General features: G+C 45.1%; 1 protein-coding gene across 5 annotated transcripts in view; it reads left to right on the forward strand.

Annotated features, from left to right (window-relative positions):
* ppp1r13l (protein phosphatase 1, regulatory subunit 13 like) overlaps positions 1 to 25610 on the forward strand; it is a 107422-nt gene that overhangs the window by 58900 nt on the left and 22912 nt on the right. For 2 of the 5 annotated variants that reach the window (XM_072271185.1, XM_072271186.1), the window contains exons 1-3: positions 15354 to 15469; positions 17844 to 17965; positions 25027 to 25163. In XM_072271185.1, coding sequence (XP_072127286.1) covers positions 15465 to 15469; positions 17844 to 17965; positions 25027 to 25163 — 264 coding nt within the window. In that variant the 5' untranslated portion in view covers positions 15354 to 15464. Of the gene's footprint in view, positions 1 to 15353; positions 15470 to 15532; positions 15891 to 16555; positions 16597 to 17843; positions 17966 to 25026; positions 25164 to 25610 lie in introns of those variants that run through there. The other 3 variants (XM_072271187.1, XM_072271190.1, XM_072271189.1) reach the window with 3 other exon arrangements.

A 25610-nucleotide genomic window follows, 5' to 3' on the forward strand; every position in this document is an offset into this window, starting at 1 on the left:
GTAGACTAGTGTGTCTATATCGGTGATTTAGAGAGGGGAGACGTAGACTAGTGTGTCCATATCGGTGATTTAGAGAGGGGAAGTGTGGACTAGAGTGTCTATATCAGTGATTTAGAGAGGGGAAGCGTAGACTAGTGTGTCCATATCGGTGATCCTCCTTTGCATCCTCCTCAAAAACCACATCTCTGCTGCTTCAATTCGTTTCCTCATGTTACTAGATACTGTCCAACATTCTGAGCCATATAACATAACTGGATAAACGTAACATTTCAGTACTCTGAGGTGGGTTGTCATGCCTAGTTTAGTATTGGTCAGTATACTCTTCATTCTCATAAAGGTGTCTTTTGCCGTCCCTATTCTTCTTTTGATGTCCATGTCGCACCTGCCATCTGATGTCACCCAGCTTCCTAAGCAGCAAAAGTTCTGTACTTGTTTTATGTCTTCCCTGTTTATTCTCAACCTGCAGATAGGATTCTCCTTCTTTTTGGGTATCACCATACATTGTCTTTTTGCAATTGATAGATAGACCCATTTTTGTACTTTCTTCAACAACTATATCAATTAAGTTTTGTAGTTCTTCCTCCGTACTTGCAATTAACACAGTGTCATCTACATATTTGAAATTATTGATGTTTTCACTGCCAACTTTGATTCCCAAGATGTCTCTTATTTTTTTGTAATATTGTTTCACTGTACACATTAAGTAAATCAGGGGAGAAAACACACCCTTGTCTAACGCCTCTCTTAATTTTCGTAAACTGACTCACTTCTCCAACTATTTTTACAGTGGCAGTTTGTTCCCAGTACAGATTTCTGATTAGGCGGAGGTCTTTCGAATTAGCGTTTTATTTCTATTCTGACATGTTCCAGCACGTATCCAACGAACTTCGCTAATTCCCATAATGTTAATCTTTAATCTTTCCATTTCATTTATCACATTGTCCAATTTTCCTGCTTGATATAGGGTTCTTACATTCCAAGTGGCAATAATTTTCTTTTGTGTTACTTTAATTTTATGAGCAGTAGCTTAATGACAGTCGGGGATCCCCTGCTGACCAGAATCAACCCTACCCAGCGAAGCATCTTCAGAATTGTCCTGAAGATCATCTTGACGCTGTTGTTGTGTGATACATTTTGTGAGCTTGACCATGGTTTTCTTAGCTAATAGACTCTAGGTAACCAGGTATCTAGCAACGGTGGTTTGCTGTTGCCTACCATAGACTAGTGTGTCTATATCGGTGATTTAGAGAGGGGAGACGTAGACTAGTGTATCTATATCGGTGATTTAGAGAGGGGAGACGTAGACTAGTGTGTCTATATCGGTGATTTAGAGAGGGGAAGCGTGGACTAGTGTGTCTATATCAGTGATTTAGAGAGGGGAAGTGAGGGGAAGCGTGGACTAGTGTGTCTATATCAGTGATTTAGAGAAGGGAAGCGTGGACTAGTGTGTCTATATCAGTGATTTAGAGAGGGGAAGTGAGGGGAAGCGTGGACTAGTGTGTCTATATCAGTGATTTAGAGAAGGGAAGCGTGGACTAGTGTGTCTATATCAGTGATTTAGAGAGGGGAGACGTAAACTAGTGTGTCTATATCGGTGATTTAGAGAGGGAAAGCGTGGACTAGTGTGTCTATTCGGTGATTTAGAGAGGGGAAGTGTGGACTAATGTGTCTATATCAGTGATTTACAGAGGGGAAGTGTGGACTAGTGTGTCTATATCAGTGATTTAGAGAGGGGAGACGTAAACTAGTGTGTCTATATCGGTGATTTAGAGAGGGGAAGTGTGGACTAGTGTGTCTATATCAGTGATTTAGAAAGGGGAGACGTAGACTAGTGTGTCTATATCGGTGATTTAGAGAGGGGAAGCGTGGACTAGTGTGTCTATATCAGTGATTTAGAGAGGGGAGACGTAGACTAGTGTGTCTATATCGGTGATTTAGAGAGGGGAAGCGTGGGGAAGCGTGGACTAGTGTGTCTATATCAGTGATTTAGAGAAGGGAAGCGTGGACTAGAGTGTCTATATCAGTGATTTAGAGAGGGGAAGCGTAGACTAGTGTGTCTATATCGGTGATTTAGAGAGGGGAGACGTAGACTAGTGTGTCCATATCGGTGATTTAGAGAGGGGAAGTGTGGACTAGAGTGTCTATATCAGTGATTTAGAGAGGGGAAGCGTAGACTAGTGTGTCCATATCGGTGATCCTCCTTTGCATCCTCCTCAAAAACCACATCTCTGCTGCTTCAATTCGTTTCCTCATGTTACTAGATACTGTCCAACATTCTGAGCCATATAACATAACTGGATAAACGTAACATTTCAGTACTCTGAGGTGGGTTGTCATGCCTAGTTTAGTATTGGTCAGTATACTCTTCATTCTCACAAAGGTGTCTTTTGCCGTCCCTATTCTTCTTTTGATGTCCATGTCGCACCTGCCATCTGATGTCACCCAGCTTCCTAAGCAGCAAAAGTTCTGTACTTGTTTTATGTCTTCCCTGTTTATTCTCAACCTGCAGATAGGATTCTCCTTCTTTTTGGGTATCACCATACATTGTCTTTTTGCAATTGATAGATAGACCCATTTTTGTACTTTCTTCAACAACTATATCAATTAAGTTTTGTAGTTCTTCCTCCGTACTTGCAATTAACACAGTGTCATCTACATATTTGAAATTATTGATGTTTTCACTGCCAACTTTGATTCCCAAGATGTCTCTTATTTTTTTGTAATATTGTTTCACTGTACACATTAAGTAAATCAGGGGAGAAAACACACCCTTGTCTAACGCCTCTCTTAATTTTCGTAAACTGACTCACTTCTCCAACTATTTTTACAGTGGCAGTTTGTTCCCAGTACAGATTTCTGATTAGGCGGAGGTCTTTCGAATTAGCGTTTTATTTCTATTCTGACATGTTCCAGCACGTATCCAACGAACTTCGCTAATTCCCATAATGTTAATCTTTAATCTTTCCATTTCATTTATCACATTGTCCAATTTTCCTGCTTGATATAGGGTTCTTACATTCCAAGTGGCAATAATTTTCTTTTGTGTTACTTTAATTTTATGAGCAGTAGCTTAATGACAGTCGGGGATCCCCTGCTGACCAGAATCAACCCTACCCAGCGAAGCATCTTCAGAATTGTCCTGAAGATCATCTTGACGCTGTTGTTGTGTGATACATTTTGTGAGCTTGACCATGGTTTTCTTAGCTAATAGACTCTAGGTAACCAGGTATCTAGCAACGGTGGTTTGCTGTTGCCTACCATAGACTAGTGTGTCTATATCGGTGATTTAGAGAGGGGAGACGTAGACTAGTGTATCTATATCAGTGATTTAGAGAGGGGAGACGTAGACTAGTGTGTCTATATCGGTGATTTAGAGAGGGGAATTGTAGACTAGTGTGTCCGTGTCGGTGATTTAGAGAGGGGAAACGTAGACTAGTGTGTCTATATCGGTGATTTAGAGAGGGGAAGGGAGGGGAGACGTAGACTAGTGTGTCTATTCGGTGATTTAGAGAGGGGAAGTGAGGGGAAACGTAGACTAGTGTGTCCATATCGATGATTTAGAGAGGGAAAGCGTGGACTAGTGTGTCTATATCAGTGATTTAGAGAGGGGAAGTGTGGACTAGTGTGTCTATATCAGTGATTTAGAGAGGGGAGACGTAGACTAGTGTGTCTATATCGGTGATTTAGAGAGGGGAAGCGTGGACTAGTGTGTCTATATCAGTGATTTAGAGAGGGGAAGTGAGGGGAAGCGTGGACTAGTGTGTCTATATCAGTGATTTAGAGAAGGGAAGCGTGGACTAGAGTGTCTATATCAGTGATTTAGAGAGGGGAGACGTAGACTAGTGTGTCCATGTCGGTGATTTAGAGAGGGGAAACGTAGACTAGTGTGTCTATATCGGTGATTTAGAGAGGGGAAGGGAGGGGAGACGTAGACTAGTGTGTCTATTCGGTGATTTAGAGAGGGGAAATGAGGGGAAACGTAGACTAGTGTGTCCATATCGATGATTTAGAGAGGGAAAGCGTGGACTAGTGTGTCTATATCAGTGATTTAGAGAAGGGAAGCGTGGACTAGAGTGTCTATATCAGTGATTTAGAGAGGGGAGACGTAGACTAGTGTGTCTATATCAGTGATTTAGAGAGGGGAAGCATGGACTAGTGTATCTATATCGGTGATTTAGAGAGGGGAGACGTAGACTAGTGTGTCTATATCGGTGATTTAGAGAGGGGAAGCGTGGACTAGTGTGTCTATATCAGTGATTTAGAGAGGGGAAGTGAGGGGAAGCGTGGACTAGTGTGTCTATATCAGTGATTTAGAGAAGGGAAGCGTGGACTAGTGTGTCTATATCAGTGATTTAGAGAGGGGAAGTGAGGGGAAGCGTGGACTAGTGTGTCTATATCAGTGATTTAGAGAAGGGAAGCGTGGACTAGTGTGTCTATATCAGTGATTTAGAGAGGGGAGACGTAAACTAGTGTGTCTATATCGGTGATTTAGAGAGGGAAAGCGTGGACTAGTGTGTCTATTCGGTGATTTAGAGAGGGGAAGTGTGGACTAATGTGTCTATATCAGTGATTTACAGAGGGGAAGTGTGGACTAGTGTGTCTATATCAGTGATTTAGAGAGGGGAGACGTAAACTAGTGTGTCTATATCGGTGATTTAGAGAGGGGAAGTGTGGACTAGTGTGTCTATATCAGTGATTTAGAGAGGGGAGACGTAGACTAGTGTGTCTATATCGGTGATTTAGAGAGGGGAAGCGTGGACTAGTGTGTCTATATCAGTGATTTAGAGAGGGGAGACGTAGACTAGTGTGTCTATATCGGTGATTTAGAGAGGGGAAGCGTGGACTAGTGTGTCTATATCAGTGATTTAGAGAGGGGAGACGTAGACTAGTGTGTCTATATCGGTGATTTAGAGAGGGGAAGCGTGGGGAAGCGTGGACTAGTGTGTCTATATCAGTGATTTAGAGAGGGGAAGCGTAGACTAGTGTGTCTATATCAGTGATTTAGAGAGGGGAGACGTAGACTAGTGTGTCTATATCGGTGATTTAGAGAGGGGAAGCGTGGGGAAGCGTGGACTAGAGTGTCTATATCAGTGATTTAGAGAGGGGAAGCGTAGACTAGTGTGTCTATATCGGTGATTTAGAGAGGGGAGACGTAGACTAGTGTGTCCATATCGGTGATTTAGAGAGGGGAAGTGTGGACTAGAGTGTCTATATCAGTGATTTAGAGAGGGGAAGCGTAGACTAGTGTGTCCATATCGGTGATCCTCCTTTGCATCCTCCTCAAAAACCACATCTCTGCTGCTTCAATTCGTTTCCTCATGTTACTAGATACTGTCCAACATTCTGAGCCATATAACATAACTGGATAAACGTAACATTTCAGTACTCTGAGGTGGGTTGTCATGCCTAGTTTAGTATTGGTCAGTATACTCTTCATTCTCATAAAGGTGTCTTTTGCCGTCCCTATTCTTCTTTTGATGTCCATGTCGCACCTGCCATCTGATGTCACCCAGCTTCCTAAGCAGCAAAAGTTCTGTACTTGTTTTATGTCTTCCCTGTTTATTCTCAACCTGCAGATAGGATTCTCCTTCTTTTTGGGTATCACCATACATTGTCTTTTTGCAATTGATAGATAGACCCATTTTTGTACTTTCTTCAACAACTATATCAATTAAGTTTTGTAGTTCTTCCTCCGTACTTGCAATTAACACAGTGTCATCTACATATTTGAAATTATTGATGTTTTCACTGCCAACTTTGATTCCCAAGATGTCTCTTATTTTTTTGTAATATTGTTTCACTGTACACATTAAGTAAATCAGGGGAGAAAACACACCCTTGTCTAACGCCTCTCTTAATTTTCGTAAACTGACTCACTTCTCCAACTATTTTTACAGTGGCAGTTTGTTCCCAGTACAGATTTCTGATTAGGCGGAGGTCTTTCGAATTAGCGTTTTATTTCTATTCTGACATGTTCCAGCACGTATCCAACGAACTTCGCTAATTCCCATAATGTTAATCTTTAATCTTTCCATTTCATTTATCACATTGTCCAATTTTCCTGCTTGATATAGGGTTCTTACATTCCAAGTGGCAATAATTTTCTTTTGTGTTACTTTAATTTTATGAGCAGTAGCTTAATGACAGTCGGGGATCCCCTGCTGACCAGAATCAACCCTACCCAGCGAAGCATCTTCAGAATTGTCCTGAAGATCATCTTGACGCTGTTGTTGTGTGATACATTTTGTGAGCTTGACCATGGTTTTCTTAGCTAATAGACTCTAGGTAACCAGGTATCTAGCAACGGTGGTTTGCTGTTGCCTACCATAGACTAGTGTGTCTATATCGGTGATTTAGAGAGGGGAGACGTAGACTAGTGTATCTATATCAGTGATTTAGAGAGGGGAGACGTAGACTAGTGTGTCTATATCGGTGATTTAGAGAGGGGAATTGTAGACTAGTGTGTCCGTGTCGGTGATTTAGAGAGGGGAAACGTAGACTAGTGTGTCTATATCGGTGATTTAGAGAGGGGAAGGGAGGGGAGACGTAGACTAGTGTGTCTATTCGGTGATTTAGAGAGGGGAAGTGAGGGGAAACGTAGACTAGTGTGTCCATATCGATGATTTAGAGAGGGAAAGCGTGGACTAGTGTGTCTATATCGGTGATTTAGAGAGGGGAAGTGTGGACTAGTGTGTCTATATCAGTGATTTAGAGAGGGGAAGTGTGGACTAGTGTGTCTATATCAGTGATTTAGAGAGGGGAGACGTAGACTAGTGTGTCTATATCGGTGATTTAGAGAGGGGAAGCGTGGACTAGTGTGTCTATATCAGTGATTTAGAGAGGGGAAGTGAGGGGAAGCGTGGACTAGTGTGTCTATATCAGTGATTTAGAGAAGGGAAGCGTGGACTAGAGTGTCTATATCAGTGATTTAGAGAGGGGAGACGTAGACTAGTGTGTCTATATCAGTGATTTAGAGAGGGGAAGCATGGACTAGTGTATCTATATCGGTGATTTAGAGAGGGGAGACGTAGACTAGTGTGTCTATATCGGTGATTTAGAGAGGGGAAGCGTGGACTAGTGTGTCTATATCAGTGATTTAGAGAGGGGAAGTGAGGGGAAGCGTGGACTAGTGTGTCTATATCAGTGATTTAGAGAAGGGAAGCGTGGACTAGAGTGTCTATATCAGTGATTTAGAGAGGGGAGACGTAGACTAGTGTGTCTATATCAGTGATTTAGAGAGGGGAAGCATGGACTAGTGTATCTATATCGGTGATTTAGAGAGGGGAGACGTAAACTAGTGTGTCTATATCGGTGATTTAGAGAGGGGAAGTGTGGACTAGTGTGTCTATATCGGTGATTTAGAGAGGGGAAGTGTGGACTAGTGTGTCTATATCAGTGATTTAGAGAGGGGAAGTGTGGACTAGTGTGTCTATATCAGTGATTTAGAGAGGGGAGACGTAGACTAGTGTATCTATATCGGTGATTTAGAGAGGGGAGACGTAGACTAGTGTGTCTATATCAGTGATTTAGAGAGGGAAAGCTGTTGCTTCATTTGAATGGTGTTTATTCTTGTCATTTTTGTTAAAATGAACTGAAGGTAAAAGGGAAATAAAGTTCATGTTCCATTTACTGTGGTTTGATAAAATACTCAGGTGAAGGATTCTCTCACCACGGTCATTTTTCGGGGTGATTCAGAATGGGACTTTTGCAACTCTTGGGGTTGGGATGAGTTTGATCTATTGAATCAGAATTGGTTTTTTTTATCACTGAAAGACATCATGAAATTGGTTTTGTGGCAGCAGTACAGTGCAAGATGTAAAATTATTGTAATTTACAAAAAATAAATTGTAGAAAAGAGGAATAGTGAGGAGTGGTGCTGGTGGACCATTCAGAAATCTGACGGCGGAGGGGAAGGAGTTGTTCCTGAATCATTGAGTGTGTGCCTTCAGGCTCCTGTACCTGCTTCCTGACGGTAGCAGTGGGAAGAGCGCATGTCGTGGCTGATGGGGGTCGTTGATGATAACATCTTCATGACAGACGGCCATAGAACCATAGAAACTACAGCACAGAAACAGGCCTTTTGGCCCTTCTTGGCTGCGCTGAACCATTTTCTGCCTAGTCCCACCGACCTGCACACGGATCATATCCCTCCATACGCCTCCCATCCATGTATCTGTCCAATTTATTCTTAAATGTTAAAAAAAGAACCCATATTTACCACCTCGTCTGGCAGCTCATTCCATACTCTCACCACTGTCTGTGTGAAGAAGCCCCCCCCAATGTGCCCTTTAAACTTCCCCCCCCTCACCCTTAACCCACGTCCTCTGGTTTTTTTCTCCCTTTGCCTCAGAGGAAAAAGCCTGCTTGCATTCACTCTATCTATACCCATCATAATTTTATATACCTCTATCAAATCTCCCCTCATTCTTCTACACTCCAGGGAATAAAGTCCTAACCTATTCAACCTTTCTCTGTAATTGAGTTTCTCAAGTCCCGGCAACATCATTGTAAACCTTCTCTGCACTCTTTCAACCTTATTTATATCCTTCCTGTAATTTGGTGACCAAAACTGAACACAATACTGCAGATTCAGCCTCACCAATGCCTTATACAACCTCATCATAACATTCCAGCTCTTATACTCAATACTTTGATTAACCAATGTACCAAAAGCTCTCCTTACGACCCTATCTACCTGTGACGCTACTTTTAGGGAATTTTGTATCTGTATTCCCAGATCCCTCTGTTCTACTGCACTCCTCAGTGCCTTACCATTAACCCTGTATGTTCTACCTTGGTTTGTCCTTCCAACGTGCAATACCTCACACTTCTCTGTATTAAACTCCATCTGCCATTTTTCAGCCCATTTTTCCAGCTGGTCCAAGTCCCTCTGCAGGCTCTGAAAACCTTCCTCACTGTCTACTACACCTCCAATCTTTGTGTCATCAGCAAATTTGCTGATCCAATTTACCACAATTTGCCTTTTGAAGATTTTTGTTAGTTTGTTGAATGATGACTACTGACAAACGCATTGTGGAGAAGGGCCCCACCTTAATGAAATACTGTTCATGTGATCTTTGTCACCCGGCCAAGTGAATGGGTGAGACTTGATGTCAAACAACTGTAATGTTTCATTGAAAAGTTGACACTTGAAACAGTCTCTTTGAACTGCAGTGGATCTAGACAACACTGACATTGATTTCTACAGATTATGTGGATAATATTCTGACTGGTTGCATCGTCGCCTGATGTGGAGGCTCTAATGCACAGGATTGAAGCTGTACTAAATCATTTGTTGAGTGTGGGTCTTCAGGCCATTGTACCTCCTCCCCCAATGGTACGAACTAGAAAAGGGCAGGTCCTGGACGGTGAAGGTCCTGCCTTCTTAAAGCACTGCCTCCTGGTGCTGGGGAGGGCTGTGCCTGTGATGACTGAGGCTGAAATGACTCAAATGACAACAATTTAACCCAGTGGTGACAAATCTGAATGCTTGGAAAGGGACGCAGAGAGAACAGATGGGAAGCACCTTTTGAGAGGTGCGTGCTGCTGCTTGGATGTTCTCTGCTCCTCTGAGCCCGACTCAAACACAAGACTTCGCATGTGTCAGAAGATACGTCTAATGTCTGGGATATATTCAGGGTACACTCAGTGGCCACTTTATTAGGTGCAGGAGGTTTGTGGTCTTCTGTTGTACCAATCCATTTCTAGGTTCAATGTGTTGTGCATTCAGAGATGCTCTTCTGCCGTCCACTGGGTTATTTGAATTACTGTCACCTTCCCGTCTGCTTGAACCAGTGTGGCCATTCTCCTCTTACCTCTCTCATTAAGAAGTCATTTTCACCCACAGAACTTCCGCTGACTTGGATTTTTTTCGTTTTTCACATCATTCTCTGCAAACTCTAGAGACTATTGTATCTGGAAATCCCAGGAGATCAGCAGTTTCTGAGATACGCAAACCACCCAGTCTGGCACCAACAATTATTCTCTGGTCGAAGTCACTTAAATCCTGTTTCTTCCCTAGTCTGATCTTTGTCTGAACAACAAATGAACCTCTTGACCTTGTCTGCATGCTTTTATGCATTGAATTGCTGCCTGATGGTTGGTTGATTAGATATTCGCATTAACGGGCAGGTCTGCTTAGTAAAGTGGCCACTGAGTGTACAATACTAAAACAATGAAATTAAAAGTTTCTAGAGAGCAGTAAACTGTGGGAAAAAACTCAAATCAATATTTGCTGTGATCACCTTTTAAAGTGCATCAACTCTCTTGGGTAATCTGTTGTACAGCTTTATAAGAAAATCAGCTGGTAGGTTGTTCCAAACGTCTTGGAGAACTTGCCACAATTCTTCTGCAGACTTTGGCTGTCTCGCTTGGTTCTGTCTGTCCAGGCAATCCCAGACAGCCTCGATGATGTTGAGAGTAGGGCTCTGTGGAGGCCATACCATCTGTTGCAGAACTCCTTGTTCTTCTTTTCACTGAAGACAGTTCTTTATGACCTTGGCCATGTGTTTGGGGTCATTGTCCTGCTGCAGAATGAAGTTGGGACAAATCAGCTGCCTCCCCGATGGCATTGTGTGATGGATGAGAATCTGCTTGTACTTCTCAGCATTGAGGATTCCATTAATTCTGACCAGATCACAGAGTTCATTTGCAGAAGTGCAACCTCAAACCTCAGAATCAGAATCAGGTTTATTGTCACCAGCATGTGACGTGAAATTTGTTAACTTAGCAGCAGCAGTTCAATGCAATACATAATCTAGCAGAGAGAGAAAAAATTAATAAATAAAATAAAAATAATAATAGACAAGTAAATCAATTACAGTATATATGTATATTGAATAGATTAAAAAAGTGCATTAAACAGAAATACTGTATATTAAAAAAAGTGAGGTAGTGTCCAAAGATTCAATGTCCATTTAGGAATTGGATGACAGAGGGGAAGAAGCTGTTCCTGAATCGCTGAGTGTGTGCCTTCAGGCTTCTGTACCTCCTACCTGATGGTAACAGTGAGAAAAGGGCATGCCCTGGGTGCTGGAGGTCCTTAATAATGGACGCTGCCTTTCTGAGACATTGCACCCTGAAGATGTCCTGGGTCCTTTGTAGGCTAGTGCCCAAGATGGAGCTGACTAGATTTACAACCTTCTGCAGCTTCTTTTGGTCCTGTGCAGTAGCCCCTCCACACCAGACAGTGATGCAGCCTGTCAGAATGTTCTCCACACTACAACTATAAAAGTTTTTGAGTGTATTTGTTGACATGCCAAATCTCTTCAAACTCCTAATAATGTATAGCTGCTGTCTTGCCTTCTTTATAACTATACTTTATACTTAATTGTCGCCAAACAATTGAAACTAGAACGTACAATCATCACAGCGATATTTGATTCTGCACTTCCTTCTCCCTGGATTACAAATATTAAATATTAAAAATAGTAAAAATTAGTAAATATTAAAAACTTAAATTATAAATCATAAATAGAAAATAGAAAAATGGAAAGTAAGGTAGTGCAAAAAAACCGAGAGGCAGGTCCGGATATTTGGAGGGTACGGCCCAGATCCGGGTCAGGATCCGTTCAGCAGTCTTATCACAGTAAGAAAGAAGCTGTTCCCAAATCTGGTCGTACAAGTCTTCAAGCTTCTGAGCCTTCTCCTGGAGGGAAGAGGGACGAAAAGTGTGTTGGCTGGGTGGGTCGTGTCCTTGATTATCCTGGCCGCACTGCTCCGACAGCGTGCAGTGTAAAGTGGGTCCAAGGACGGAAGATTGGTTTGTGTGATGTGCTGCGCCGTGTTCATGATCTTCTGCAGCTTCTTTTGGTCTTGGACAGGACAACCTCCATACCAGGTTGTGATGCGCCATAGAAGAATGCTTTCTACGGTGTATCTATAAAAATTAGTGAGGGTTTTAGGGGACAGGTCAAATTTCTTCAGTTTTCTCAGGAAGTAAAGGCGCTGGTGGGCCTTCTTGGCAGTGGACTCTGCTTGGTTGGACCAAGTCAGGTCATTTGTGATAACTACATCGATATGTTGGGACCAGGTTAGATCCTCAGAGATCTTGACACCCAGGAACTTGAAACTGCTCACTCTCTCCACTCCTGATCCCTCTATGAGGATTGGTATGTGTTCCCTCCTCTTACTCTTCATGAAGTCCACAATCAGCTCTTCTGTCTTACTGACCTGCAGGGAACCTCTGCAGTACTTCACTGTTGGTTGCAGGCACTCATCCACGTTGCGCTCTCCAGCTCTTTTACAGACAAACTGCCTCCTGCTTGAGCCAAAAATGTCAAATTTTGACTCATTGCTGCAATTGTCCATCACCCCAGTCCTTGTGTCTTTGTGCATAGGTGAATCGCTTGGTTTTGTTTGCACTTGGAGCACTGGCTTTTTGGCAGCATCTCTTCCATGAAGTCCACCTCTGACAAGACTTCTCCGGACTGTAGAGGGGTGTAATTGGGTTCCAGTGGTTTCTGCGAGTTCAGAGATGATAGCAGTGCTGGATTTCTTCTGATTTAGAAGGGGCCATCAGCTTGATACATCTTTTGACTGCTGCACCCAGTTTCTGTGGCCAACCACTGCGTTACTGGCATTGCCTGTTTCTTTGTGCTTCTTCAGAAGAGCTTTGACTGCACAGCTTGAAAGTCCTGTCTGCCGTGAAATTTCTTCTCGGGGTGACCTTGCTGATGCAGGATGAGTGCCTTATCTGTTTGCTCTTGCTGTGAAGTAAAAATTGATAATTTCAAAGTTAAATTATCATACCTGCCACACCCTACCCTTTCAGTTTGGTTGTCTTTCACCCAGTTTGATTCCTTCTTTGCCCATTTCTGTTTCATTTAATGAGTTGAATTCATCCAACTCATCACGTCACTGATGATAAGCATCTGTTAGCTTTGTCTACTCATGAACTGGGCCAGATATGTATGAAGTCATCAAGTTTTCTTGAAGCGTGGTCTATTGCTTAATGTTACTTTCTTTAACGATACAACCATTTCTCCATAACATAAATTTTTTGGAAAACAAATATTTGGAAATCTAAAGTTTGCTCTTTTCTACTGACACACTCATGGAGAAGACAAAAAATATGCATCTGAAACAAAATTTATGTCAAAACCCGAGGGTGCCTGAGGCTTGTGCTGTATATGTATGAGTGAGGTGGGATGCTGAGCTGTGGCCGTTCAGCGCTGCAGATACCGGTTCAATCCCGACTACAGCTGCTGTCTGTGTGGACTTCGCATGTTCTCCTGGTGGCTGAGTTTATTCACCCCATGCTCCGGTTTCCTCCCACATTCCAATGACCTGTGGATCGGCCTCTGTAACTTGCCCCTAATGTGTAAGTGAATGGTAAATCTTTGTGGGTGGGGTGGGGGAAGCAGGTTGGTGGTCACCATGTACTCGATGGGCTGAAGGGCCTGTTTCCATGGTAACATGGCCCTAACCTTATAGGAGGAGAACCACCTCCTGCCTTTCCTCCAATTGCCATTCTTAATATGAAAGCAATACACCCAACTGGAGGCCATCACTGTGAATTCGGCTGATCCCTCATCTCATGACCACACGTGTGCGCGCTCTCTGGTAAAGTTGGCAGTCGATAGTCATACACCAAATACAGAAGAGAAACACATCCTTTGGCCCATCCAGTGGGTGCCCACCAAGATGCTCAACTAAACTGGTTCCCTTCGATTAGATGACATTTCTTTGTCATGGGTACATTGAAACGTAGAGTGAAATGTGTCGTTTGCATCAATGACCAACACAATCGGCGGCTGTGCTGGGGCGCAGCTCGCAGGTGGCGCCACGCTTTCAAGATTCCAGATTGTTCAGTGTCGATTCCAGATTGTTCAGTGTCAATTCCAGTACATGTTTGTAAAGGACAGTGAAATAGTTGTTACTCCAGATCCAATGCAGCCCAAAAAAAAACACAAAAAGTCAAAGAACACAATAATAATTTAAAAAATATATAAATTCATAGTTTATATACATTGATTGTATGTCCATAAAGTGATGCTGGACAGGAGTGTCTGTACGTCAGGTGACTGACAGGAAACGATAAAGTAATAGTGATATTGGATGTGGGGGGGGGTAGGTATTGATCAGCCTTACTCCTTGGGGAATGTAACTGTTCTCGAGTCTGGTGGTCCTCCTGTGGATGCTATGTGCTTGTCCTCTTCCCTTTCGGTGCCAGCATAACCTGCCCACAGTTTACTAACCTGTCTTTGGAATGTGGTTGGAAAGCAGAGCACGCAGGGGAAACTCATGCGGTCATGGGGAGAATGTACAAACTCCTTACAGACAGGTGGCAGGTGAACCCCAGTTCATCTTCTGACGCTTGTTCTTCCTCTTCAGCCCCTCACCCGTACTGGGGCATAGTCCACTGGCAGCAGCTCGCCAGAGTCCTGTGTCCTGGGCCAGTCTTTCAAGTTGTCCCCAGGTATACCCAACTTCCAGGTGAAGGACCTTCCTCTCCCAGGGATGGGCTCTGGAGCTTCTGTTGGTGTTTGTGTAGCTCTGGGATGGAGTTGCTAGCCCTATGTCCATGTTCTCCTTTTGCAGCCGGGACTGTCCGTGGCGCAAACGCTGAACAGCGGTGCTGTAGGGCGTTTCACTGACCTCGAGCTACCATGGTGTCTTTGTCCAAGTTTAGCCCATATCCGTCTAACCCTTTCCGAACCATGTACCTGTCGTGTTATTGTAGAGACTGATTTAATGAGATTGTGGTGGGCAGTATTGGTTGCAGCGATGGGGTGCTATCACAAAGCTGTCCCCTGCCGAGCAGCTTGTTGTCCGTTTCTTGCTTCTGAACATCCGTTAAGTGTGTGAGTGAAGAAGAGAACCTCTGGGGTGGTGCAGTGGCCTAGCAGTTAGACAAACGCTTTACAGCGCTAGCGATCCGTGTTCAATTCCCGCCACTGTCTGTAAGGACCTTGTACGTTCTCAACGTTCCAGAGAAGTACGAGTTGGGTAAGTAAGTTGTTAGCGTGGTATGTTGGCTCCGGAACCATGGGAACACGGGGCAGGCTGTCCCCAGCTCGTGCTCAGACTGTGTCATTGATACAAGTGGTGCATTTCACTGTATCTTTCAGTGTATTTGTGATGAACATAGCCAAACTTCTTCCTTCGACTAACCTCATCAAAAGTCTGGAGGACCCTACCTACAGCATCCACTCTTTTGTGTCACTGAGGCTGACGACATTAACGAAACCTGATAAACCTGAATAAAGTCACTCACTGGAGACATGATTGCAATATTTCATCACAGGACACACCTTGAAAAGTTGCTTATTCAACTGATGTGGGTGGGGCTGTATCCCTGGGGTATTTAGCTCCTCCCCGGTTCGCTATTTTAGACTCTTGAGTGCAGCAGTGGTCTTCAGACATTCCTGCTGTGGTTTAATAAGCAGCATCTGTTTGAAGCTTGGATTGTACTTGGCTTATTAATCAGTTCACGCCTCTCGTCGTCACTCCGAAGACTGTTCATGTTGTAAGTTGTTTCTGATTCTCCCCCCCCCCCCCCCCGTTGTTTAGTTGAGAATCTGAAGGAACAGTGGATTGGGATTTCTGTGGAGGAGAGGGAGGAAAAAATGTAGCCTTTCATTTCTCCTCAAAGCTGCGAACTAGCCACTAGTGCTGGGGTCTTTTAAGGGGTTACATTCTTCTAAAGAATGTTAGGAATTTCTGATTCTTTGCCGGTGGTGCTGGGAGATCAGGAGAAAAGGCCCTGTTTCTGAAGAGTTCAAAGGAAGGCAACGTTTTCTGAGCTGGGAACTTCCTCAGAGCATTTTGTGAACGCTGTGGTGTGTGGTCGCTAGTGGAACGCAGTAAACAGAGTGAGCAGCTTGTACGTAGCGAGTCACTGTGCAAATATCGTTTCTGTCTGTTGGAAAAAGGAATAAATATCGAAGGTGAGAGAGGGAAAGTTGAAAGAAGGGCGAGGCGGGGGCAGGTTTTTATTGACGGTGGGGAAGGTGCTGGACGGGAATGGACTACCAGGGGTGACAGAAGCAGGTTAGGTGGTGGCACGTAAAAGGCATTTCGGGCCCGGACCCTTCGTCAGGACGGAGAATGATTATTCATTTCCATAGATGTTGCCTGACCTGCTGAGTTTCTGTGTGGCACAGAGATTTAGTTTCACTTGGCATCGCGTTCGGCGTAGCAACTGCGGGATTAAAGGCCTGTCCCTGTGCTGTGCTGTGCCGTGCCGATCTACGAGTCGGTTACGCGGAGGGGGCTAGGATGAGACTTCATCAATATCGGAATAAGCACTATTCACAGTAAAAGAATAAACCGTGAACTGGCTTTTCATTTCTGCAGCCACAGTCAACGCAGTCAGTGGTGTTCTATTACATTCCTTGAAGCCCACAGCAGTGGCGCCTCTCATGTGGCTCCCTACCACAATAATGGAGGGGCTTCCTCGCCCCACCTGGCCCCTCCCTCTCTGGTAGGAGAAGAACCCTTCACTTGTGGCCCTTCCCTACCGAGCCCTTGCGGTGGCTGTACCGGTCGTCAGCGTCCCTCCACGGTCCTCTCTACGCGGGCGGACCAAATGGGAACGCCACGCTGCAGCCACAGGCCGGACGTGGAGAACTGAGGCCACGCCACAGGTTGAAGGTACATCTTTGGCCAAAGGGCATGCACTGTGCCGTGCTCTTCTGTTTATCGACGTAGAACCCCCGATTTAACTCTAGCCTAATCACGGGACGATTTAACCTGCCAACAGCTATGTTTTTGGCCTGTGCGAGGAAACCCACATGGTCACGGGCGCAAGGACCTACAGGCAGGGGAGGGAATCGAACCCGGGTTGCTGGGACTGCAAAGCGTTGTGTTAACCGCCACTCTGCCGTGCGTCCCCACGGTAGCATAGTTGTTCTCAGTCCTGTGGATGTATGGCTACAGTCTTAAGGAGGGATTGAATAGGCTGGGTTTTGTCTCATTCAGGCCGAGGGGCGAATTGGATCGGCTTTTGCTTGGGCCGGTGGAGTTGAAAGCCACAGGGTGGGGTGTCAGGTGATGGTGTGTATACGGTGTGAGCTGCCAGACAGGGATACAATTACAATGGAGAAAAGGTGTTTGAAAGGCTATTTGGGCCTCATTGTTTTTGCTCTTTTTGCACTATGTTTAATTATTTTACGTATGTATATATTTCTTAATCTATTGCAAAACAACTTTCTTGATATGTGTTAAAAGTCAGATTTACTAGTTGGACAGGAAAGGTTTAGAAAGATGTAGGTCCAAGCAAATAGGATTAAAGTGGATGGGCTTGCAGTTCAGCATGGTTGGGATGGGCAGAGGGGCCCAATTCTGTCCTGTACAGCTCTATGATTCTAAACTTCAGGTAGTGGTATAGTTGCTTGGAAGGAGGGTGACCATTGTTGAACATCCTCTGACAGTGTAGCACTCTCACTGACTGACATGCTTAAGACAGGTTCTGGCTCAGCTGGAATTCCCCGTCCAGTTAGTGTATCTTGACTCAACTAACTGCCTAGGCCTAGATGGAGTGGATGTGGAGAGGATGTTTCCATTAGTGGGAGTGTCTAGGGCCAGGGGCCACAGCCTCCGAATAGAAGGACGACACTTTAGTGCAGAGATGGGGAGGAATTTCTTTAGTCAGAGAGTGGCCAATCTGTGGAATCCATTGCCGCTGACGGCTGTGGGAGAAAGCAGAGGTTGACAGGCTTGTGATTAGTCAGGGCACCAGAGAGAATGCAAGTGAATGGGACTGAGGGGAAAAATAAATCAGCCATGATTGAATGGTGGAGCAGACTCAACAGGCCGCAGAGCCTGATTCTGCTCCAGTGTCTTATGGTCACATGCGCTGAGCCCTGCAGTGAACTTTGTATTTTTTGTTCGAATTTCAGGACCACTATTCTGCTGGAGCAGCTGTATCCCCACAGTGTGCTGTACCCCTGTGGGAGGATGGCAGACGACCAGCTGGAAACAAGCTCCGTGCCCTGGAGCTCTGTGTTTTTGCCTGTGTTGGGTAAGTCAGTCTCCAAGTTGCATGAAATTGAGGTTGCTGGAAGGCTGAAAATGCTGGAGACACTCAGCAGGTCAGACAGCATGTGCAAACAGAACATTGTTTTTTGTTTCAGGTTGATGTTCCCTTAATGTGTCAGAGAAGGTGAGGACGGGGTTGGCATGGATACGATGAGTAGAAAGGCTTGTTTTCGTGCTGTGGGATTCCCTGACTTTAAGTTTTAAAGCAGTTCATGCTGCTATCTTACTGCTCCATTAGTCCAAGTTCAGTCCCGACCCTGGTGCTAAGTGGAGTTTACACTTTCTCCCTGTAAATTCATGGGTTTCCCCCGGGTGCTCTGGTACCCTCCCACACCCCAAAGATGAGCTGCTACATTAATTGCTCACTGTAAGTGAGCCCTTGGTGTAGATTTATGGCAGAAAGGATCCCCATTGATGTCTTTGGCAATGTGTAATTAGCATCATTTCTTGTCTCTTAATTTGCTGCTCGATTGGTGTGTACTTAGTTTTCTTGTATTTCATCTTTCCTGTGCTTGCTTATAGTTTGATAAAATCATCTCTGTATATGGAATTGTTCAGTGAATTTTCCCGTAATAATGTGACAGTTGGTTCTGTAATTTTCTGGAATGGTCATTGTCTTCAGGAGCTGGTGTCATGTTGCTTGAACCTCTCGGTTACTGCAGCTTACAAGCAACACACATCAAAGTTGCTGGTGAACACAGCAGGCCAGGCAGTATCTCTAGGAAAAGGTACCGTCGACGTTTCAGGCAGAGTCCCTTCGTTAGGAGTAACTGAAAGAAGAGCCAGTAAGAGATTTGAGAGGGGGAGGGGGAGATCCAAAATGACAGGAGGGGGAGGGATGGAGCCAAGAGCTGGGAAGTTGATCAGCAAAAGGGATATGAGAGGATCATGGGACAGGAGGCCCAGGGAGAAGGAAAAGTGGGGGGGGGGAGCCCAGAGGATGGGCAAGGGGTATAGTCAGAGGGACAGAGGGAGAAAAAGGAGAGAGAGAGAAAGAACGTGTGTATATAAATAAATAGCAGATGGGGTACGAGGGGGAGGTGGGGCATTAGCGGAAATTTGAGAAGTCAATGTTCATGCCATCAGGTTGGAGGCTACCCAGACGGAATATAAGGTGTTTTTCCTCCAACCTGAGTGTGGCTTCATCTTTACAATAGAGGAGGCCTTGGATAGACATATCAGAATGGGAGTGGGACACACATCTTAATTCCACATCCCATTCCCATTCCGATATGCCTATCCACGGCCTCCTGTACTGTAAAGATGAAGCCACACTCAGGTTGGAGGAACAACACCTTATATTCCGTCTGGGTAGCCTCCAACCTGATGGCATGAGCATTGACTTCTCTAACTTCTGCTAATGCCCCGCCTCCCCCTCGTACCCCATCCGTTATTTATATACACATGTTCTTTCTCTCTCTCTCCCTTTTCTCCCTCTGTCCCTCTGACTATACCCCTTGCCCATCCTCTGGGTCCCTCCCCCTTGTCTTTCTCTCTGGGCCTCCTGTCCCATGATCCTCTCATATCCCTTTTGCCTATCACCTGTCCAGCTCTTGGCTCCATCCCTCCCCCTCCTGTCTTCTCCTATCTTCTCCTATCATTTTGGATCTCCCCCTCCCCCTCCCGCTTTCAAATCTCTTACTAGCTCTTCTTTCAGTTAGTCCTGACGAAGGGTCTGGGCCCGAAACATCGACTGTACCTCTTCCAGTAGATGCTGCCTGGCCTGCTGCGCTCACCAGCAACTTTGATGTGTGTTGCTTGAATTTCCAGCATCTGCAGAATTCCTCGTGTTTGCGGTTACTGCAGCTTAATTGTTTTCTCTAGAATTTGTGTTATCTCTAGGCAATCACAAATGCTCTTTTTCTTTGCCTCTTTGTTTTTTGGTCATGTAACACTTCATAGAATTGCTAGCATTAAGTTTTATGCCTCATTTGTGACTTCCAAAGAGCCTCTGGATGGGGGATGCTTTTGCTATCCGATACTGCCGAATGTATCACTGGCCGAATGGTCCCTCCAGGTGAGGCAACACTTCACCTGCAGATCTATTGGGGCTCGTCTGTTCTACTCAGTGCTCCCGATCCAGCCGCCTCTACATCGATGAGACCCAAAGTAAACTGGGGGACTGCTTTGTTGAGCACCCCCGCTCCCTCCATCTGTCAAAAGCGTGATTTCCCGGTGACTGGCCATTTTAATTCCTCTCCCCATTCCCATTCTGATATGGCAGCCCGTAGTCTCCTCATTTGCCGCCCTCAGGGTGGAGCAGCAACACCTCGTATGCCATCTGGGTAGCCTCCAACCTGATGGCATGAACATCGATTTCTCCTTCTGGAAAAGAACATTTTCCCCCTCTCCCTTCCCTCCTCTTCTATTCCCCACTCTGGCCTCATGCCAGTCACCACCCCCTGGTGCCCTTCCATCTTCCCATTCTCCCATGGTCCACTCTCCTCTCATATCTGATTCCTTCTTCTCCAGCCCTTTCCAACATACCTGGCTTCACCTATCACCTTCTAGATAGTCCTCCTTCTCAACCCCTCCGTCTTTTTTTTCTGTTTCTTCCTCCTTCCTTCTCAGTCCTACTGAAGGGTCTTGTCCTGAAACATTGAAAGTTTATTAATTTCCATAGATGCCGGAGCTGCTGAGTTCCTCCAGCATTTTGTGTGCATCGCTATATAGTATATTGCTTTATATAGTGTGCATTGCTATACATTAACAGGGCAGAGTGTAAGGTCGCAGACATTAGCACATAAGGTGAGGTGGCAAGGTGCAAAGTGGATGTTGTGACAATAGCAGGATGCAGGTAGGGTGTTTGAGGGGGTGGAAAGTTGGCAAGTGAGATGTAATGCATTTGGTAAGAGGGATTGAAAGACAGATTCTTATCTGAATGGAGCGAGACTACAATCAGGTCAGGGTATGGTGGGATCGATCCATGAGTCAGAGACATACGTGTCCAGAACAAAGCAGCGGGCTGGAAAAATCATTGTGGGCACTGCAATCTGTCTTTTCCAAAAACCATGAAAGGGCCATTGAAACAAAAACTTCATTCCATTTTAAAAGTATTTTCCTTCTGGCAGTTCATCTGAACAACCATTCTTGTTAGACACTCCCACATTCCCACAACCTGATACTGATACGTGCACTGTAAACACTTTAAACCATTGTTTATAAAGCTGTTTACATTGTAAATACCTGCTGGCATTCATGTATTCTTGCACATTTTATTCCATTTCTGTGCTTAAAGTTTATTTTTATCTAATTCTTCATTCTTTTGTAATTATTGAACATTGCTTTTTGTTTGTTGTGAATCGTGCCCTGACCAACACACCTAACACCTGCAAACGTAAATGGTGAATAATGTCGATCCCTGATCCTTTTAAAGTTAGCAGACTGGTATTATTGAGAAGTGCCAATGGCACGTTGGCCTTCATTGCAAATGAGTTGGAGACTAAAGAAGATAAAGCTGAGCCTTTTGTGTCACATCGAAGCAGGCAATGAAGTTTTTCATCAAATCAGCGAGAATTGTGCCCGGGCAGCCAAACAAGAGTTGCCACACTTCTGGCGCCATCGTACTAACCCTAACTCGTATGTACATCCTTGGAATGTGGGAGGAAACGGGAGCACCGGCAGGAATCCCACATGGTCACAGGGAGAATATTCAAACTGCTCGCTGGCAGTGAAGGGAATCAAACCCCAGACCCACGTAAAGGGATTGCAGATGTACAGGGTACTGCCTGAGGGCATGCCTTGAAAACTGTGCACAGTTCCTAACGAAAAGACATAGTGCATTTCCCACTCATAGAAACATAGCAGCACAATACACAAACCTACAGCACAATACAGGCCCTTCGGCCCACAAAGCTGTGCCGAGCACGTCCTTACCTTAGAAACTACCTAGGCTTACCCATAGCCCTCTATTTTTCTAAGCTCCCAGGGTAATTGCTGGGAAGAAAAGATGGTCCTGTTGCAAATGCATAGGGAAGTTAGATCTGTATTCTTTGGAGTTTAGCAGAATAAGGGGTGATTTTAGTAAAACTTTTCAGATGCTGAAGAGACCTGACTGGGCACAGAAAAGAGTACAGATCAGGAATGGAGTCTTCAGCCCACAATGTCAATGTTAGATAGGAAGTAGAATCAGGTTTATCATCTCTGACGTACTGTATGTTGTGAAATTTGTTCTTTTGTGACAGCAGTACAGTGCAATACAGATAATATGCTGCAAATTACAAAGAGAAAAAATAGTATGTGTAGTGCAAAAATAGTGAGGTTGTGTTCATGGGTCAGTTGACCGTTCAGAAATCTGATGGCAGAGGGGAAAACGTTGAGTGTATGTATGGGGTGTCCAGGGAGGGGTAGCACCTCTGGCGGTGGGCTTGTCGTGGTGCACCCAGGGGCAGCTCGTCCAGCTTTGGTTCCCACCTGCCACCCAGCTCTCGCCCGTGGCTCCAAGTAACTGTTCGCATGGCGAGGGCGGCCTCACCCCGGTACTCGTGGGCTAAACCAGGTGAGGGTGGCCGGTAACCTCCAGCCTCGCTGAGACAGGGGTGTGCCTACCCCACCGTGCGAAACCAGCCCCGGTGGGCTGGGCGGATGAGATCAACTACAAGATCCAGTGGCCAAGAATGCGGTGATGCAATGCTTCGGGAAGAGCGAAAGGCATGACAAGTCACGGAAGGTGTCATGGCTGTCTACTGCACTGAGGAAGCCTCCAGTCACGATGATTTTTCAAACAGTTGGGCCAAGATAGGAATTGCCCCAGTGCAACGGTTTGTTCACTATAAAATGCCTCCTGCACAGGTTTTGTCATAGTTGGAAACAATTCTGTAACCAACACCTAAACTGCTGCGCATGCCTCTTCGGGCTGCAGGGGTAGCAATGAGAAGAGGGCATGTTTTGGGTAGTGGGGTCTGTAATGATGAATTAAGCTGATCTCGTCTGCCTGCCAGTGACTGATATCCCTCCATTCCCTGTATATTCATGTACCTCTCTGACAGCCTCTTGAACACCTCCATCAGTTCTGCTTTCATCAACACCCTGTGTAAAATAGTTAACCTACACATCTCCTTTAAACTTTGTCTTTCTCACCTTAGGTGCATGAAATGTATATCATCGGGTATTTGACATTCCTACCTTGGAAGAAAGGTTCTGACTGTCTACCCCATCTACGCCTTGCATAATTTTATAAAAGTAGATGTTCATTGCCACTGGTGGGAGAATCTCCAATGTGGGGACATAGTTACAAGGGACAGGAAGGGTCAGTGGTTTAAAAACTGTGGTGTATGGAAATTTCTTCCAGAGAATCCCTGGAAGTCTATGGCCTGCAGAGTTGTGGAGAATGGATCATCAGGGGGTACTTAAGGGGAAAATGGGTATCTTTGAATGATCAGGGTATTGGGACCAATGGGGGAAGAGAAGATGATCCTTTCGGAGGATGGACAGGGATCTCCTGGTATTTTCTTGTGTTCTTACGATGAGAATATGAGAAGGGAAGTAAGGAGGGAAGTTATAGAATCAGAGGATGCACCAGCCCTGCACCAGTCTCTTTGGCCCATCCAGTCTGTGCTGACGTGTTGTTCTTCCTTGTCCCATCGATCTGCACGTGGGACATAGCCCTCTTGTCCATGTACTTATCCAAGCTTCTCTTAAATGTTGCAGTTGAGCCCAGATGCACCACGGCAGCCTGTCTACACTCGCACCACCCTCTGAGTGATGAAGTTCCTGCCCGAGGTTCCACTTCAATATTTCACCTTTCACCCTTAGCCTATGACCTCTAGTTCTATTCTCACCCAACCTCAGTGGATGAAGCCTTCTTGCATTTACCCAATCTATGCCTTCAATTTTTTTTATACCTCTATCAAATCTCCCCTCATTCTCCTACGCTCCAGGGAATAAATTCCTAACCTATTTGGACTTTCCTGTGACTCAGCTCCTCAAGTCCCGACAACATCCCTGTAAATTTTTCTTGTACTCTTTCCATCTTACTGATATAATGGGAATGGGACAGATGAGTTTGATCTGCTGGGAGCCAGTGTAGACCTGTTAGGCTGAAAGGCCTCTGGGTATAATAATTGGTTTCTTGAACAGTGGTACACGATATCCAGCTGGGAGTTGTCAGATAGATGTCCACTTAAAATGTTGGCCCTTGCCCATGGACAATATTGTTCCACACTTGAGGAGCAGGAAGTGGCCTCAAAAATGGTTGCAGCTGGGACTCATTCGCTCTCAGCAGGTCTGAACTGCTTCCACAGCCTGTAGACTCACATTATCTACACAAAATGCTGGAGGAGCTCGGCATCTGTGGAAAAAAGTAGAGTTGACGTTTCGGGCCAAGACCCTTCAGCAGGACTGTAACGCCGACTGTACTCTTTGCCATAGATGCTGCCTGACCTGCTGAGCTCCTCCAGCACTTTGTGCGTGTCGCTTGGATTTCCAGCATCTGCAGATTGTTTCTTGTTTGTGACTCACATTAGCTGTCTGTTTCTTGTATCTGTTTGTCTTCTTTTGCACTTTGGTTGTTAAGCAGGATTTGTGTGTGGTTTTTAATTGATTCTATTGTATTTCTTTGTTCCTTCTTGACATCTACAAGAAATGAATCTCAAAGTTGTATTTGGTGACGTTTGTAAATCATGAATTAAAAAAGTGTAAATAAATAATATCGAGACGTGTTGTCAAGCCCTTGAAAGTGAGTCTGTAGGTTGTGGAATCAGTTCAGTGTTGAGGTGGCCGGAGTTATCCTCACTGGTCAGGACAGAGTTATCCACACTGGTTCAGGATGGTTGTCAGGTAATAAATGTTCCTGAGCCTGGTGGTGTGGGACATAAGGCTCCTGTACCTCCTACCTGATGTTAGTAGCGAGAAGTGAGCAAGACCCAGATTGTAGGTCCTGTGAGCCACGTGGTTACAGGGAGAACGGGCAAACTCCACACACAGCAAGCACGAGGTGAGGATTAAAGCTGGGTCTCTGGGACTGTGGGGCTGCTGTGTGGTCCCAGGTTGCACTGTCCCTTGAGTTGCTTACTAATATACTCGTGTTTCCTTTCTCCCCCTCAGATTCACAAACGAGTCACCTTCTGCAGTCAGAGCAGCAGAAAGTCAACGAAGCAGCATTTAAACTGGACAAGTTGACTCAGGAGTTGGACTCGATGTGGTCGTCACAAGGCGGCCCCACATCCCAGGAAGCAGTCCAGGTGTGTGGTCAAAGGAAAGAAGAGCTTAAAAGGAGATTGCGTTTGCATTCTTATAGTACTTTCAGTGTCCCTCTTGGGAGGCCCATTGTGACCTACTTTTGAAGTAAAGCAAGGCCACACCTGTGGGTATATTCAAAGTGGAAGTCGATAGATTCCTGATTGGTTGTGGAATCAAGGGATATGATGAGAGGGCAGGTGCATGGGGTTGAGTGGGATCTGGGATCAGCCATGATGAAATGGCGGAGCGGACTCGATGAGTTGAATGACCGAAGTCTGCTCCTGCGTCTGTGGTCTAACATCAGAACCGGGAGAGCCGAATTGTGCACTGTGAGATCTCACAAACACACATTGGCCAAATCTGTGCATCGTGACTTTGACTGGGGGTGGGGGGTGGTGGGGGGAGGGAATAGTGGTAAATACTGACTTGGGCACTGTGGAACTAAAAGG

This window comes from Mobula birostris, chromosome 10, assembly GCF_030028105.1.
Source record: "Mobula birostris isolate sMobBir1 chromosome 10, sMobBir1.hap1, whole genome shotgun sequence".
Lineage (NCBI taxonomy): Eukaryota > Metazoa > Chordata > Chondrichthyes > Myliobatiformes > Myliobatidae > Mobula > Mobula birostris.